The 16,316-nt window shown below is 32.8% G+C and overlaps 1 protein-coding gene across 3 annotated transcripts in view; it reads left to right on the forward strand.

The window, feature by feature from the left end:
* The window catches only part of Ziz (dedicator of cytokinesis protein Ziz), an 87,871-nt gene that overhangs the window by 46,051 nt on the left and 25,504 nt on the right, over positions 1-16,316 (forward strand). For 2 of the 3 annotated variants that reach the window (XM_089234503.1, XM_089234505.1), the window contains 10 exons: positions 911-1,031; positions 2,915-2,935; positions 6,427-6,605; positions 6,782-7,052; positions 8,074-8,233; positions 9,347-9,465; positions 9,605-9,671; positions 10,736-10,780; positions 13,689-13,801; positions 14,793-15,052. In XM_089234503.1, the coding sequence (XP_089090629.1) occupies positions 911-1,031; positions 2,915-2,935; positions 6,427-6,605; positions 6,782-7,052; positions 8,074-8,233; positions 9,347-9,465; positions 9,605-9,671; positions 10,736-10,780; positions 13,689-13,801; positions 14,793-15,052 (1,356 nt within the window). The remainder of the gene's footprint in view (positions 1-910; positions 1,032-2,914; positions 2,936-6,426; positions 6,606-6,781; positions 7,053-8,073; positions 8,234-9,346; positions 9,466-9,604; positions 9,672-10,735; positions 10,781-13,688; positions 13,802-14,792; positions 15,053-16,316) is intronic. The other variant, XM_089234504.1, reaches the window with a different exon arrangement.

The following is a 16,316-nucleotide window of genomic DNA, read 5'->3' on the forward strand; positions in this document are numbered from 1 at the left end:
CATGGGTCTGACTGAGCATGGCCCAGAAACCTCAAGTGCAGAGAGGGCCTCATAAAAATGAGATCTGGTTCAAATTATCGAGAGTGAGCATTTCTAGCAAGGTGGGGGAGGGGGGCCACAGAAAAATCATTTTAGCCGAGTGTCTATGATATGCTATTTTTTTAAAATATATTTTATTTATTTTTTAAAATTTTTATTTTTTGTGAAAAAATGAATTCTTTTTGTGAACAAATACAAAATTTTTGACCTGAATTTTTTTTGTGAATAAATGCAAAATTTATGATTAAAAAAATTTTTTTTGCGAAATTTACGCATCTCTAGTTATAACTAAATTTGAATAAAGCAATGGACCCTGGTTTGAGTATGCAAGTAGAAAAGAAGGGAGGAGGGGGATGTAGAATATTTGAAATTTGTTGTTCTGGATTGTTTTTGTGTTTGGCAAATATTGCCATTGAATGCCCTTTTTCCTTTTATATCATTTACACATTACATAATTTGATGGAAATCGCGAAAATTTGCTCAAATTATGTTCTATCACACCTTAAAATTCTCTTGATGCTGCAGAAAAAATTGTTTTGCATTTTCTTTATAAAGAAAATTTGTTTTAATACATATGTTAACCAATTTTTTTCCGAATAAAATCAGTAACTCTTTTTATTTATAAATAGATTCACTCACTAGCACACACACACACACCCAAAATACAAAATTGACTCATCAGGTCAAAATAAATACACTTGGATTAGCTTAATTTCAGTGAGATTTGATTAACGAGGTCATACTTTGATGGGTGTAGTTATTTCTCAATATTTATGCCTTCAGTGCGACATAAGTAATATATAATTTTTTGTAGATATATGTATGCATGGATCTGTTGACATTTTCATGATTCTCTTAATTTTTATTTTAGGATCTGCATGAGTATAAATTTGAATTCTTGGATGTTATATGTTCCCATGAACATTTCATTCCTTTGAATTTACCACTTATGAGAGGCATCATTTCTCGCGGATCTGCAAAAAATTCCAAAGGTGAGATTTCTTAATTTTTCATTCTTAATAAATTGCCACATCACATCATTTGTACCTGAAATATATTAAAGTTCAACTTTGAGGAATTCAAAATAAATCCTCTGATTATTTTGACCATTCGGTACTTGTATATTGAGAAAAATATGTGCAGGAGTTCCTAAGTTTTTGGCCTGAACATGAGATGGTGGTAGTACACACCAATCTCACCAATATTCGTCATAGAATATCTGATTGTAAATAGTGTGAGGAATCAAGAATGGAGGGGAGAGGCACAAAGTTTTCCAAGTTAACATTTATTGGTGTTCATTACAATAAACGCTCAAACATCCTTTCATCTCAATTCACGCTGCATAAGGACAGAATAGTTGATTGACAAACCTGCTCATAAACAACTCACACATTGTAAGCTAGCCATAGTGTCAATTTGGTAAACACTGTTTTACACATTGATATTTTTTGTTTCATGAATTAGTTCATTCTTGTTCTATGTGAGATTTCTCATACATTCTGAATAAAATATTTTTGACAAAATAGTATTTATATACAGCTAGTCTCAGACACAAACTTCCAAATACTTTCTGTTTTGAACAGCTGTATGTAAAGTTATGTTTAGAAATGACCCACTGGGTTTGAAAATTTATGTTTAATTTAATGTTAACCAACAGTTATTATGTGTGCAAATCTGTACTATATATTCACAAATCTTAATACTCCCTTGGCAATAATTAGCTCAGAGCGACAAAGTAGCACAAAAAAACACAAACAACTGGAAATAAAGAAAAATATATTACAAACAAAATTCATAAATAATTTTGCATTTATTTCTTGAATGTAAACATGTTTAAAAGAAATAGGATAATCATGTTGGGATAAATCAAGAAGCTATCCATACTTAGAATAAGACAAACATAAATATTTTTTATGGGCCATTGTATAATGGAGGACAGCCGTGGCCATTTCCATTGAGCAGCCATAAAAAAGTCTTGGTGACCTCATTTACGCAACTGGCAAAGATGACTTTGTTTATATAGCGTTTATCGGCAATCATTTATCAGGGACATGACCTTGGTTGCTGAAATTCCTGTATAATCGTTATTGTATTCCGTTAACAGCAGTGGGTAAACACAAATTTTTTCGTCGGCAGCTTTGTATTTTGGAGTTTTTCACATTGTTTCCTTTTCGATTAAATATGTCTTCAGAATGAAAATATAAAACTTTAAGAGCTATATATAGCTATATATAGCTAAATATAAAGCTTTTGAGAGTTCATATACCCAAGATTATCAATCACTGATAGCATCCACGAAAGGAAACACTTATGTTTTATGAACAGTATATATAGATGTGATTTCTCTATTCTGCATGGAAAGGCTGACATGGAACTATATTCCTATATTCTGCTTGGTAGGGGGGGGGGGGGGGTAATGGAACTTTTTCTTAATTGATTAAAAAAAAATTTTGTGAATTTTTTTTGATAGAGTGGTGGTATGAGTGCCGGAAGGGAGGTACCCCCCCCCCCCCCTCGGGAGAATCTCCGGATTTCTGGATTCCAAAACTTGGCACGTCTGGGTTAGTATCAAAAGTATTATAACATCCTGTATACTGCTACCACATAAATTCAGTGAAGATTGAGTTCATTAGAGAACTGGTTTTTTTTCTCCACCACTTTACAGATCCTCACTCTATCTCAACAGTACATATGGGTTAATCCGGTCCTAATAATAGGTAAAGTGTTATTTTTGTTTTTGGCTACCTATCCAAAAACAAATGTGTACATAGTCCCTTATTAAGACACATACTTGTGCTTGCTGTATTGCTTGTTATTTCTGTCAGAGTTATGTAAAATCAAAGATACTTTGATTAATTTCTAATATTTACTTCAGAAAACATTGACACTGAAACAGGTAAGTGTGTATTGATATTTTTAATATTGCATGGTCGTTTTTCATTTGGAATAACAGAATTGAGTGAATTGCATGCTGCATTAGTTTTCTTAACACCCAATGTTAGTTGAAGATTTTAAAACAATAATATATTTTTTTTTCAGGATATGTTAATTTGTGAATCACTTTTATTCCAGCACATTTATTGAATTAATTTGCAACATAATTTTTTAGTCAGTTCTGGTCATGTAAGATTTTATGTAATGATATCAACTCAGTGTTTGACAGCCCGGATTAGCTTACCAAATTCCTACTCAGGCATGCCTTTATATCTGATAATAATAAAGTTTATTTTCAAATGTTAGAATTGAATGTTACTTTCATTGTCTTGAAGCATTAAAAAGACTATGGTATATGATGGCAATAAAAAATAATAGTATAAACTTAATTACAGGTATCTGATCATATGTTCAGTAATCTGCACGTATTTGTTGGCTCACTGTTGAATAGAAATTATTTTTTAATTCTTTATTTCAGTTTCTAGACCATTTTTTAGTCTTGTTATGTTCTTGAACAATAACTTCATCCAAAAAAATAATTTTTCACCTAGATTTAGAAAATGCTTGCTTATTTTTAGTTTCTGTTTTTGTATGTTGGGGTAGCTTACTGGGCCTATCGAAAAAATTAACATTTTAATTTTTCTCAGCTGCTGAGAAACATCTTCACCTAGTAAAATGCTCATGTTATGCTCTAAACCTTTATGAATAAAGTTATATTTTTTAAAACCTAAGATTTTGAGTACTGAATTTTTAAAAATTCAAAATTCAGAGAGAGAATTTTCATCCTGGAGTGCAACAACCTGATGTACCTGCAGACATAGTATAAAAAAGGGTAGTTTGTCCATTGAAAAAGTTAAAATAAACATTTTATTGATTTGTAAACTATTCATATAAGTATACATATACAGGGTGTTCTGTTAATGGACCAACAAACTCAGAGGGTTGTTAGTAGGCATTAAAAGGAACAAAAATTGCAATGGAACATAGTGTCGCAAACCATGTTGAGTGGGTGAAAATCGCAAAAAATATGCATGCAGGCTCTGAGTCTAAAGGATACGAAAGGTAGATGTGAATTGATCGCTGAATATGTTCGTTGGTTTGCTCATCTTATCTGACGTAAGCAGCATCGTGAAACGCATGCACTGAGGTAGGATCACAGGTGACGTAAATTAGCACTATTGTGGTAGTAAGCACATGTAGCAGTTAGTTGTCTGTTTCAATGAGTATCGTGATGGTTGACTACACGAAAGAGGAATATGCTGATATATGCATCGCATTTACGGTCAAGCAGATGGCAATGGGCGCATAGCATAGCGGACGTACCAGCAACAATATCTGATGAGGTGTTGTCCGCACCATACTACATTCGCCATGATTGATCAACTACTATGGAAGACGGGGACCTACTATCCAGCATGGCGTGAGATGCAGGGAAACCACGCAATGTACGTACTTCTTAAATGGAAGAAACCATGCTGTAATGGTTTGCAGATTCCCTGTCAAAACAAGTACACAAGCGGTTGCAGCTGAATTCGATGCTCAACTCATGGTGGTCTGGAATGTTCATCATAGTGAAAAGATGAACCCCTTCCACATCCAGAAGGTACAACTCCTAACCAAAGACGACTACCCCATTACTGTGAACAGCTCATGTGCTGGATGCTTGACGTCACCACGCATTCTAATCCTCAATTTCCTGCCACTGTTTCATTTACTGATGAGGCCAGCTTTATGCGAAAAGGCATTGTCAACACGCACAACGCACACACGGGGGAGATGGATAATCCCTGTGCCAGTGTAGGGTGGAAATCTCAAAAGAGGTTTAGTATCGACGTGTAGGCAGGATTCCTCTGTGATTATCTCTTGGGGATGTACTTGCTGCCCAATGCCTGAATGGAGCATTGTACCTTGTTTTTCTGTAACACATCCTCCCAGAATTGCTGCAAAGTGTGCTGGCTGCAGTGCAGCGAAGCATGTGGTTCATGGATAATGGTGCCCCTGCACGTTTTTCCCATGAGGGGTGCATAATCATCTTGATGTTACATACCCAAGGAGGTGGATTGGACACGCAGGACCTGTTGCTTGGCCTCCATGTTCTCCGGATTTCAATTCATGTGCATTTTTCATACGGGGTCACCTTAAATCACTCGTTTATGTGATGCCTGTGTACACGCCGGAAGATCTCATAGCTTGGATTGTCGTCCCTGCTGAAGATATCAAATGTATACGTGGTATCTTCGAGTGCATCCAGGGATCATTTTTACGTCATTGTAGACTGTGTAGTGATGTCAGCGGCCACCACTTCCAACAACTTTTGTAATAATTAATCAAATAAATCTTTTTGTAGGTAATATTGTACTTTTTGTTGTTCGAGCGTAACGTTGAAACCTTCATGCATTTTTCATGACTTTCCCCTCTCAACATGGTTTGCGACACCATGTTCCATTGCAATTTTTGTTCCTCTTGATATCTACTAACAACCCTCTGAGTTTGTCGGACCATTAACAGAACGCCCTGTACAATGAAAGTAATTATTAAAACTCTATAAAAAAAGTAACATTTGAACTCTGAATAAAAATAAGAAATTTTCCCTGTATTCCCTAAAAACTTAAAAATTCACAGAAAAACTTAAAAAATTAGATTTATGTTCAGTTGAGCCAACATTTGGTAGTGGCTTCAGCAAAATGTCAGGAGAAATCTCAAACTCTTGATCACCATCACACAATATTTTATAGTAAACTTTGTAGAATTGACCTTTTCCATAATTTTGGCAACAAAGTGTTAAATCAATTTTTTTCCCTCTAACAATTACAATCATATGGTTGCAACCCCCCAATAAAGCATCTATATTTTCACTTCTAACTGTAACCGTCTTTCCATCCTTTATTCCTCCATTTCCTTGTCCATTTGTAATCATAATCTGAGGATCTCGATGACAAAATTGCTTCATCAGAGTCGCCGGGGGAACTAACTAGAAATTTGTTTTTCATAGATTGTTTCCTTTTTGCTACATTCTTGTCTTTAGGTCAACACTTTTTAGCTATTTCATCCAAAAAGTTTTTGATGTGGGTGGAGGTAGAAAGTGAACGTTTATAGAACTCCGGCCTATCTGACTTTTCTGTTATCCAGCCTGCCCTTCCACCACATTAGGCCAGATAGTCCAGAGTTTACTGTATTTCTTTGGAGAAAATATACGAAACAAATTTCATTAATGCTATTATTTTTATCTAATTCCACTTATAAATATTTTTCACCTTTTTCACTTGCTTTTGCTTCAGTAGAACTTAAGAGCACATTCCCCCCCCCCCAAAAAGAGTATGTAGTCCTATTCTTCCAGCCAGATAGCTTGAAACATGTGAAAAGTTAAATTTTTTCAAATAAAATAAAAATAATTCTTAAAATAAAATTGTTGAACTAGTCATGCTTTTAAAAAAAATGTTTTTGTTCTTTTAGATATTGATCAAGAGTACCATCTATCTGAAGAATATTGTAAATATCACTTTTTAGTGGGAGTACTACTTACTGAAGTTAAAATGTCTTTCTATGAATCACAAAATATACGAAGGACAGCGATATCTGTGCTAAGAAATCTTTTAGCTAAGCACTCATTTGATGATCGGTATCAAGGAAAGGTAATTGAAGTTTATCAGTTTTTTATATGGCTGCATAAAAAAACATAACTTCATATTCATTTTCTCGTGTATTCAAATATTGCATACAGTTGATTAATTTGTGATTTGAATAATATAAATAAACTCTGTGGAAATATTTCTATATAGAAAAATTATTATTGAATATATCTTTTTAGTTGCTTCAAGCTCGAATTGCATCCCTTTATTTGCCTTTCATTGCCATTTTGCTGGAAAACTTCAGGAGTCTGTATGGAAAAGCAGTTGCTGTTCCAACTCCACCTCCAGTGACTAAACATAAAGCTACCTCATCCAGTCCACTGATTAATGCAATGAAAAATTCTGACAATGTCAATCACCTGAATCTCACCACATTTGAGTTGACAGCCTCATTGCCACATTCTGCTCGCAACCGAGATTCGAATTATTTAACTGCTATTGCTGGTCAGTGTGAGTATAGTTTATAATCTTATTGAAAACTTCAGAATATGTGTGATATTGTGTGTATGTGACCTTGCAACTGCATCTATCACAAAAATGAAGGAACGTTTGTTTGCTAAAAAACATTTTGGCTTATGAAAAAAATAAAAATGTTTGAAAGCTTTTGAAACTACAAAAATTTTTAAATATTCAAATGCTTCAAAATTCAAAATTGTATAATTACAATATGGGGGAAAAAGAAATTATGTAATGCAAAAGATAAATTTAATGTATATGTGATAAAAATTCCAAATTTATTATTTTGTACAGTGAAATCACAACATAGCAATGTTCTATGAACCAAGAAGAAATATTGATGAGTTGGGATTATTATTATCGAGAGGCATCATCATCATCATGGCATATTTTATAAGTCAGTGTCATAAGCAGCACTGTTAAATAAATTCATTGACTCAAAAAAGTGTAATTAGTTAATTAATAAAATTCAGTTAGGCATTTCACCCTGTAATGAGAATTCATTTAAAAACTCAATCTCAGAAATAATTCATAAGTAACACTTAACATCCCTGCTAGCAATACAATGATACTGAATTGATGTCACGTGGATGTATTCTATTAGCAGAATGAAAATTTCGATTGGAGTTTTGCTCCTGTGTTACATATTTTCATGATATCAATTACAACTTTTCATGATCATATCAATTACAACTTTTCATGATCATATCAATTACAACTTTTCATGATCATATCAATTACAACTTTTCATGATCATATCAATTACAACTTTTCATGATCATATCAATTACAACTTTTCATGATCATATCAATTACAACTTTTCATGATCATATCAATTACAACTTTTCATGATCATATCAATTACAACTTTTCATGATCATATCAATTACAACTTTTCATGATCATATCAATTACAACTTTTCATGATCATATCAATTACAACTTTTCATGATCATATCAATTACAACTTTTCATGATCATATCAGTTATGTACTTTTTTTATTAATTTTTCAGCACAACCTCAACATGTTGTAACATTTGCAAATGGATCAACAACATCTGTGAATAGCAGCCTATCAAATTCCTCAACTGTTTCCTTTCACAGTCATGAAAGTGATGGTTTCGCTCCAAGAGATGGAACAGATAGCCTGGATGGTTTCAAATGTCATGCAAGGTATAAATGAATTTGTAATCATTAGCTTTTGGGTAGGCCTATACTGGTAAATATAGATTTTTTCTAAGGATGATTATTTTTGCTAATATTTTATCTATGCAGTCGAACATCATCAAGACAAATTTTCATCAATATGAATTATATACATGCATTGGCGTATGCAAAAGGGGGAGTTTTGAGGTTCTAACCCCTCTCCCTCAAGCCGAGATTATAGTGTTATTTTGCAGGAAAAAACTTAACTTCCCCACTGAGAAGAAAAAAAAATTGGAACCCCCCCCCCCTGAGAAAATTCAGTGTACGCCTAAGTATACATGTATAACATGTAAAAGTTTTTATGACAGAAAATTATAGTAATATCTTTGTAAATCCAGAGTATGTTTTAAACATTTTTAATAGCTATTTTTGTTTTCTGTCTTGTATGATTACGTACTAGATTTGCTAATTTTTAAAATTCATCACTAAGTGTGCTGTTGTATATATTTAGTGCTTAAATCAGGAATGTATGTATTCTTGAAAATACATAAACCCAACGTTTATGGTCTTCTCATTTTGATGCAGATGAAGGAGGAGGATACAGACTTTCCTTTGGACCTAAATATGTACCATTCACTCAATTCTTTCAGTGCTCTATTCATTTGAAATTCATATATATCTTCCAGAGTTGAGCAAATTGTTTAATGTATATGTATTTTTAGAGAGATAGATGGCTTTTCTCAGGCCAAGATATCAAGGAAACATTTATTTTCTGGATATTATGCTGAGGTGAACTCGGAAATAAAAGTCATCTCGTCTCCACCGGGACTCGAACCCAGGCCCTCTTGCCTGGTATGCAAGTGTTCCTGGGTAAAAGGAAACATTTATTTTCTAGATATTACGCTGAGGTGAACTCAAAAAGAAAAGTCATCTCGAGTCCCAACAGAGACAAGATGACTTTTCTTTCTGAGTTCACCTCAGCATAATATCCAGAAAATAAATGTTTCCTTGATATATGTATTTTGTTTATTAAATTTGATTCGTATGGAAATATTTTTGTAATGCCTTCAACTTTGTCTTGATAAGGTTTGACTAATTCTTTTTAAGACATGTAATACTCTCTTACTTAAAATTGTGCAGGTCACAGTCGCTTCCATTTCCTGGTTCATCGAGTTTGTTGAATTTGGATAAACAAGACAGAAATGAAATAAGGGATGTTTTAGTCTGTTTTCTACATATAATAAAGAATGTCAATGAAGGTGAGAAGGATTGTTTTATTATTCTTTTCCATAATTCTATTTATCCCTTACTTTTTTTTTTCGTAAGTAAAAAGATAACATATGTGTGTGAGAGTCTATAAAGAATAACTTTAATTTTATTCATTTTATTTTGGTACAGATTTTCTTGTAACAGGGTGGCGACGTAGCAGTGAAAGTGATTTATTGGAATTTCTGCAAATTTTGGAGTGAGTGTTATCTTCTAGCAAATAAGAGCATTTTTTTATTTATTCAGATTCATTTGATGTTTTTGGGAAATTGAAATGCTGCTTTATTCACTAAAAATTTCAAGATAAGGGTTGTGGTTTTCAACTTATTTTTCTTACACTGAAAAAGGACAGAAGACAAAATTTGTGGAATTGGTTGTTTTCTGTTATAAAGTGATTAAGATGGCTGAAACAAATTTAGTTGTCTGATACTTTTTTGATATAACTAGGGCTGGTCCGATTAATGGAGTCGGTTAATCGATCAACTGTTGATCGCAATTAAAAATTTTAGTTGAATTAATCAATTCCATCAACTTGATTAAAATTTTATTAAAAACTTGTGAAGTAATTTGACTTTTTTTTTCGAAACATTAGATGTTCCATAAATTATGTTCCATACAGAAAATTTTGGTTAAGTGATCATATTTAAAAATGTTTGAATCAATATTTTGACCAAATTAGTTTCAATGAAAACTGGTGATTTCAGTTTCATATTGAGTTTGATAGGAATTTTGGAAGATGAGAGACCAAAATTTATTATCTCTACTATAAACGGTAGTTTTTCGAATTCTTGGAAGCATCCTCCTCACAAGTGCCATTCGAGAGGAGTTTCTATGAAAACAAGCAATAGTATAATCAAAAGTAGTTTCAAAATCAGTGAATAATTACCAAAAATAACTGATTTTTTAAAATAAACAAGATCCAAGTGAAAAAATTCCAGTTTTTTGACAAAATATGTGCAGCATATTAAATTGCTTGAAGTTGGTAGCCTTAATTTCTTAACCTATTCCTATATTTGTTTACATCTACCAAATAGGTGAGTGAAATTAATAAATTATATTTTTATAGCATCTATTAATAATATATGGTAGTAAAAAATATTTGATTAATTGTGGTCATTAATTGATTAAAAAATTGTAATTAAACCAGTTCAAAATTTTAATCAATTCCCTGCCCTAGATATAGCGCATATTGTTATCTTGTTCATTGTTTTCATAGTGAAAACTATTATATAATTAATAATGATTTTTTCCCCACATTTTCAGACTCTGTTTGCACCAATTCAAATACATGGGAAAAAAGAATATCAGGTGCTATATTTTATATTTGCATAATATAAATGTCCGTATGAATTTACGAGTCCACATAGTTTTAGACAATGATGAAATAACATAAAACATTTATTTAAAAAAATGATGCTTGAATTTTTTTTCTCACTAAGGCTTGTATTTGCATTAGGAGATAATTTTGTTATTAAGTAAACATTTTTCCTTTTTTTGAGTATCTCCAATTTAAAAAACATTTGGAGCAGCATAGAATCATTTCACAAACTTACCATTTTGAGAGATATACTTTGTTGATAAGTGATCATCCCTCTATTTTAAAATTTAAAAAAAAGAAAGACGTTTCTTCAACCTGTGACAGTAATGACTAATTTATTTTCAAAATTCTCATCTCACACGAAAAAAAGTTGAAGCCTGTTATAAGGCCACCAATTTTGTGCCTCAACCAGGTTAGCAGCAGAAATTTTTAATGAAGAAATCTTCTATCAATAATTGTTATATGGGTTCACCCGTGATGCGAAATAACAGCAAACTTGTTATAAGGGCCGAATTCTCTGTAGAATAAGTGGTGGCATTGTATCTGGGTCCAGTTATATTTATACTAAGCCACACGTGTTTCTTAGTAACGACCGACTCAGCCTAATGTTTCACATACTTTATTACAGTAGTCACATGCTGTGTCATAATTAGGAGATGACCCTAATAATGTGACTTTGTATATATACACATACAAAGGCCACAACAGGCAAGGGTGGGAACTCTGCGCCAATTGCGCCGCACTGCGCCAAAACTAATACCTTGCACCATCCTGCTCCAATAGCGTATTTTCACATTTTTCTGCGCCAAATAGCTAATTTTGCTTTAGTATGCCCGGAATTTCGGAAAGGACGCCAAAAAATTGTTGTTCCTGCTAGCCACGAAACGTTTCTTTATGAGAAGAGCGTGTTTTATTCCACTATACTTAAACTATCTGCCCCTGATCGGGCTTTCCATCGCAAAACCCCGATATTGTCCGTGATCGTGGAACTGAAGATGGTTTGCAATCCCTTTCAGCTTTAAAGTGCAAATTCGAGTGTTTCTGTTTAAAAAAAAAGTCGTCACTGGAAGCAACAGAAATTACTGTAGTCGATTGTCATTGTGTTAAATCCGGATGTTTTGTGAAAAAAAATTTCATTCCGGGAGTAAAAAGCGCATGTCCGCCGAATTACGAATGTTAGTTTAGAAACTTTGCCGAATAACGAGCGTTAAATCGCCAATGTTGCCGAATAACGAGCGTTAAATCGTCAATATCGCCAAATAGCGAGTGTCAGATCGCCAATCTCGCCAGATAATGAGTGCTGAATCACCAAACATCGAGTTGATTCTTCCGAAATTCTCTCCCATTTTGCAACAATTTCTTTCCAAGTATAAAAAAATTAAAAACTTATAAAACTTTTTTAGCTCATTTGAAGTGCTGCTGTTCAAGGCAGCAAATAGTGCCCTTAGTAAGCAAAAATCATCTTAAATAGACGGGTGCAAAAAATTTTATGACAGCCGCTCTTTCAAACAAGCCTAAAACACCAAAAACAAAAATCAAGCTGACGAAAAGATGTTTGATAACAAAAGACAGTGCAGTTTTATTTTGAAAAGGGGTTGAGGGTTAATGAAAATATTCTTGTTAATTTCCCTGCTCCAATTTATAAATATCTGCTCCGAATCCCATATTTTGCTGCTCCAAAATTGTTCCAAATCCCAAATTTGCTGATCCAAAACTGCTCCAAATCCTGAATTTTGCTGCTCCAAAGCTGCTCCGAAATGAACTTAGTCACTTCCCACCCCTGAACAGGTGAATTGCCCAATGAAGTGACTGAAAAATAATTCCTATAAAAAATATGAATGCCAAATATCACCAAAATGCCCAATATAAAAGCATATATCACCAAAAAAAAAAATTAATATATATATATATATATATATATACACAGCTTCATTTTTTTTCCCAAATGGGTTTGCATATAATTATTACTTCTGAAAAGGTCTCACTATTTTAATAGAGGACCTTTTAAGAGGACACATATTGTGAGATTTGATTTTTTTTGAATAACTTTAAACTTTTTGAACAAAAAACATGCATAAAAGCATGTACCACAATACAACACAAAACAGCACCCAAACAGGAATTCAAGATCTCTTACTGAACCCTATGTCCACCTAGAGCCGATCCATGAAATTTACATTTTATCACTTTTGGCTGTTTGTATAGAGAAAGAAGACAAGAAAAAGTAACCAGAACTACCTTTGAAAAGATCTAGTCCATTGGAATAAAACATTTTCCCTATAATTTTGTAACAACAGCCCTTAACCTTTTTCCCAAGTAGATTTTCATCAGACCAGTTGCAGTCAATTTAAGTATAAAAGTGTCAGACTTTTGGTGGTTGGAATTTCTTGCCGAGAAAAAATTTAGCCAATTTGAAAATGCAATGATGTTATAGTTCCTTGAAAAGTTCATGTGGCAAAGATAGGAGAAAATGGTTTGATTATATTCTATTAGTCTTATTTTCTCTAAATTATTCTATAATTTAGAATTTTATTTAAATTATTCTATAATTTAGAATTTTCTATAAATTATTCTATAATTTAGAATTTTCTATAAATTATTCTATAATTTAGAATTTTCTATAAATTATTCTATAATTTAGAATTTTCTATAAATTATTCTATAATTTAGAATTTTCTATAAATTATTCTATAATTTAGAATTTTCTATAAATTATTCTATAATTTAGAATTTTCTATAAATTATTCTATAATTTAGAATTTTCTATAAATTATTCTATAATTTAGAATTTTCTATAAATTATTCTATAATTTAGAATTTTCTATAAATTATTCTATATCAGCACATTTTATATAATACCTGCGAAAATATGAACATTTTTTTATTTCTGTTTCCTAGAACGCAGCATCCTGTAATGCTCCAACCAAAGTCCATGACTCTTCCAGCCAGAACACCCCCTCCATCTTTCGTTGGACGCTGCAACAGTACTTATAGTGAATCTTCTGGAGTTTGTAAGTGGTGACTTGAATATGAAACTATCCAGTGAATTTTTTTTTACTGATGTCAGTTTTTAATCAGCCTTCCCCCCCCCCTTCCTTCCCATATACTGTTACTTTCAAAATGGCAAAAGTGCTTAAGACTGAAATTATACATCATGCTTAATACAGTGGTCACTTGAGTTTTTTAACCAACATGTTTTTACAAACTAGTTCTCTGGTCTTGAACAATATGTCATTTTAGAAGATGCAAAATCCAACAAAAATGACTCAAAATAAAATTAAAAACACCAAACAACCGTTTTGAGACCAATATAGTCCCTTCTCCAGCTGAAAAAATGGTCTGATAAACCACTCGCTACAGCAGGGGTCTCCAACTTTTCGACATAAATGTGTCAAATTCAAACTTCCCACGAAGCCTGCAGGCTACCAACTCATCTAATTTAGTGATGTGATATATAGAAGGGGAACAATAGTGCCCAGAGTACAGCAGGGACAAAAATAGTTGAATGCTTTTATTTATTTAAAAGAAAGATATCAATGGATCTTCTTACTTTTTTTTTGTTTAATCTCTATCAAGCTGTCCATGCTGTATTAGACCATTTTTCCACTGTAGAAAGGAGTATATCAGTCTCAAAATGGCTGTTTAGTATTTTAAGTTCTTATTATAAGTCATTTTCATTGGATTTTACATCTTCTACACTGCGCTCAAGAAGTATTTCCTCTGTCATTTCTTCAAGCATCATTCCTATTTACAAACTTAACGAACAAACAATTTTATGAGCATATTGGTCGAATCGGTTTGAGTTCATGAAAATGATTGATAACTGTATTATTAAGAAACTAAAATTAATTAGAAAATGCTATCAAAAAAAGAAATTAATCACTAAAGAGTATTTTTCTGATATGAAATAATTTGTAAGTTGTCTTCAATTTTTTCTGAGTGCTATCAAAATAATCTACCATTGAATAATAACTTAATTCAATGGTTGCTTATTGTGTTTAGCTCCATCGTCATCAACATGTGAAGCTGATGCTTTCTATAGGGCGCTTCTTGAAGCTAACATGGCTACAGAAGTTGGTCTCATCGCTTTAGACATATTGGGGTTGATAACATTGCATCTAAAAGATCAGTTACTATTAGATGATGGAGATAACCCTTTGATGAAGAAAATATTTGACATCTACATTTCATTCCTTCAAGTTGGGCAGTCGGAGAAGCTTTTGCATCATTTATTTGCTGCCATGCGAGCTTTCATAAAAAAGGTAATGTAATTAAATATTCAAATAATCAGAACAATAGGCTAACTCCTTTGAGCAATATAACTAAGTAATAATGATGTGGCATGGATTTTCCCTCATGTCTGCTGAAGTCGATTCTAATAGAAAATAAAATCATCTCTCATAAAAAGTATCCGTTTATTGAAATTGGTGGTCTGTGTATAGAAGTGACTCTTCAGATAAATTATATTTTATTAATATTCACTGTTGACACTGTGAAATAATAGTAAAATTTTAATAATTTCATAAAGAATATTATGGTGGTAGTACACACCAAATCAAACATTTATAGTCATAGTTTACCAGTGGAAGTTAAATGTAAAAGTGCTATTGGGCACTTTATCGTTTGATTGGTGAGGTGAAGTGGAATCAGAATAATTGCTTAGAAGTCACAAAATGACAGTTAAACAAAAATTACAAGCATGGCTCAAAACAGCAACAGCCAACCAGAATGTGTGTCTCAGCAGCGGTGGAGGGATTGAAGAACTCGCTCAAACAGACCATGCACACTTGTCTGACAATGGCTGAAATTCTGGCGACAGGTTTTTCTTCAGATTCATGGAGAGTCATGGACATACTGGTTGTCTCTTTTAGGTTTGCAGAGTATCCACTTCCCAAAAACTTTTTTAGTTCCTTTACATTTTATTTCCTGACTCAATAGACTATGATGATAAATGATTGGTTTGTTCTGTGCCACATTTTCGTAAAGTTTGGCCTATCTTTTATGAATCACCCTGTGTAACGTATATACAGGGTGCATAGGTAACAGGGCATATAGTATTTTACTGGCAAACTGTTGATCCTCGAGGCATGCTTCCAATTAGAAAAAGTATCCAAATAATAGTACTCCGATATGTCATTCATGTTGCAAGGGGTTGTACAGTTATCAAAATGAAAATTTTAACTTTTCATACGACACCCTGTTCTCAAGAGCCCAGTTACAAAGTTGTTGCCCTGGCTCTCCTGATGCCAACAAAAAAAATTTCCAAGTGCAATATTCACTGAGATGCTTGAATTCTAGAAACTGTGGAAAAAAACAACATTGAATATGATAAACAGTTTTACCCACAATTAATGCTGTTTTTTCCTAACTTTCAACCATTTTTCAAAATCAAATATCTAATTGAATATTACGCTTAGAAACATGATTTTTTTTTGTTCACAGCAGGCAAGACAGTGCAACAATTTTGTAACTGGGTTCTTGGGCACAAGGTGTCTGTATAAAAAGTTAACATTTTTATTTTAGTAA

This window comes from Pholcus phalangioides, unplaced genomic scaffold (genome assembly GCF_987345545.1).
Source record: "Pholcus phalangioides strain wild (caught in Gottingen) unplaced genomic scaffold, Ppha-v1.0 ptg000008l_1, whole genome shotgun sequence".
NCBI classification, from domain to species: domain Eukaryota; kingdom Metazoa; phylum Arthropoda; class Arachnida; order Araneae; family Pholcidae; genus Pholcus; species Pholcus phalangioides.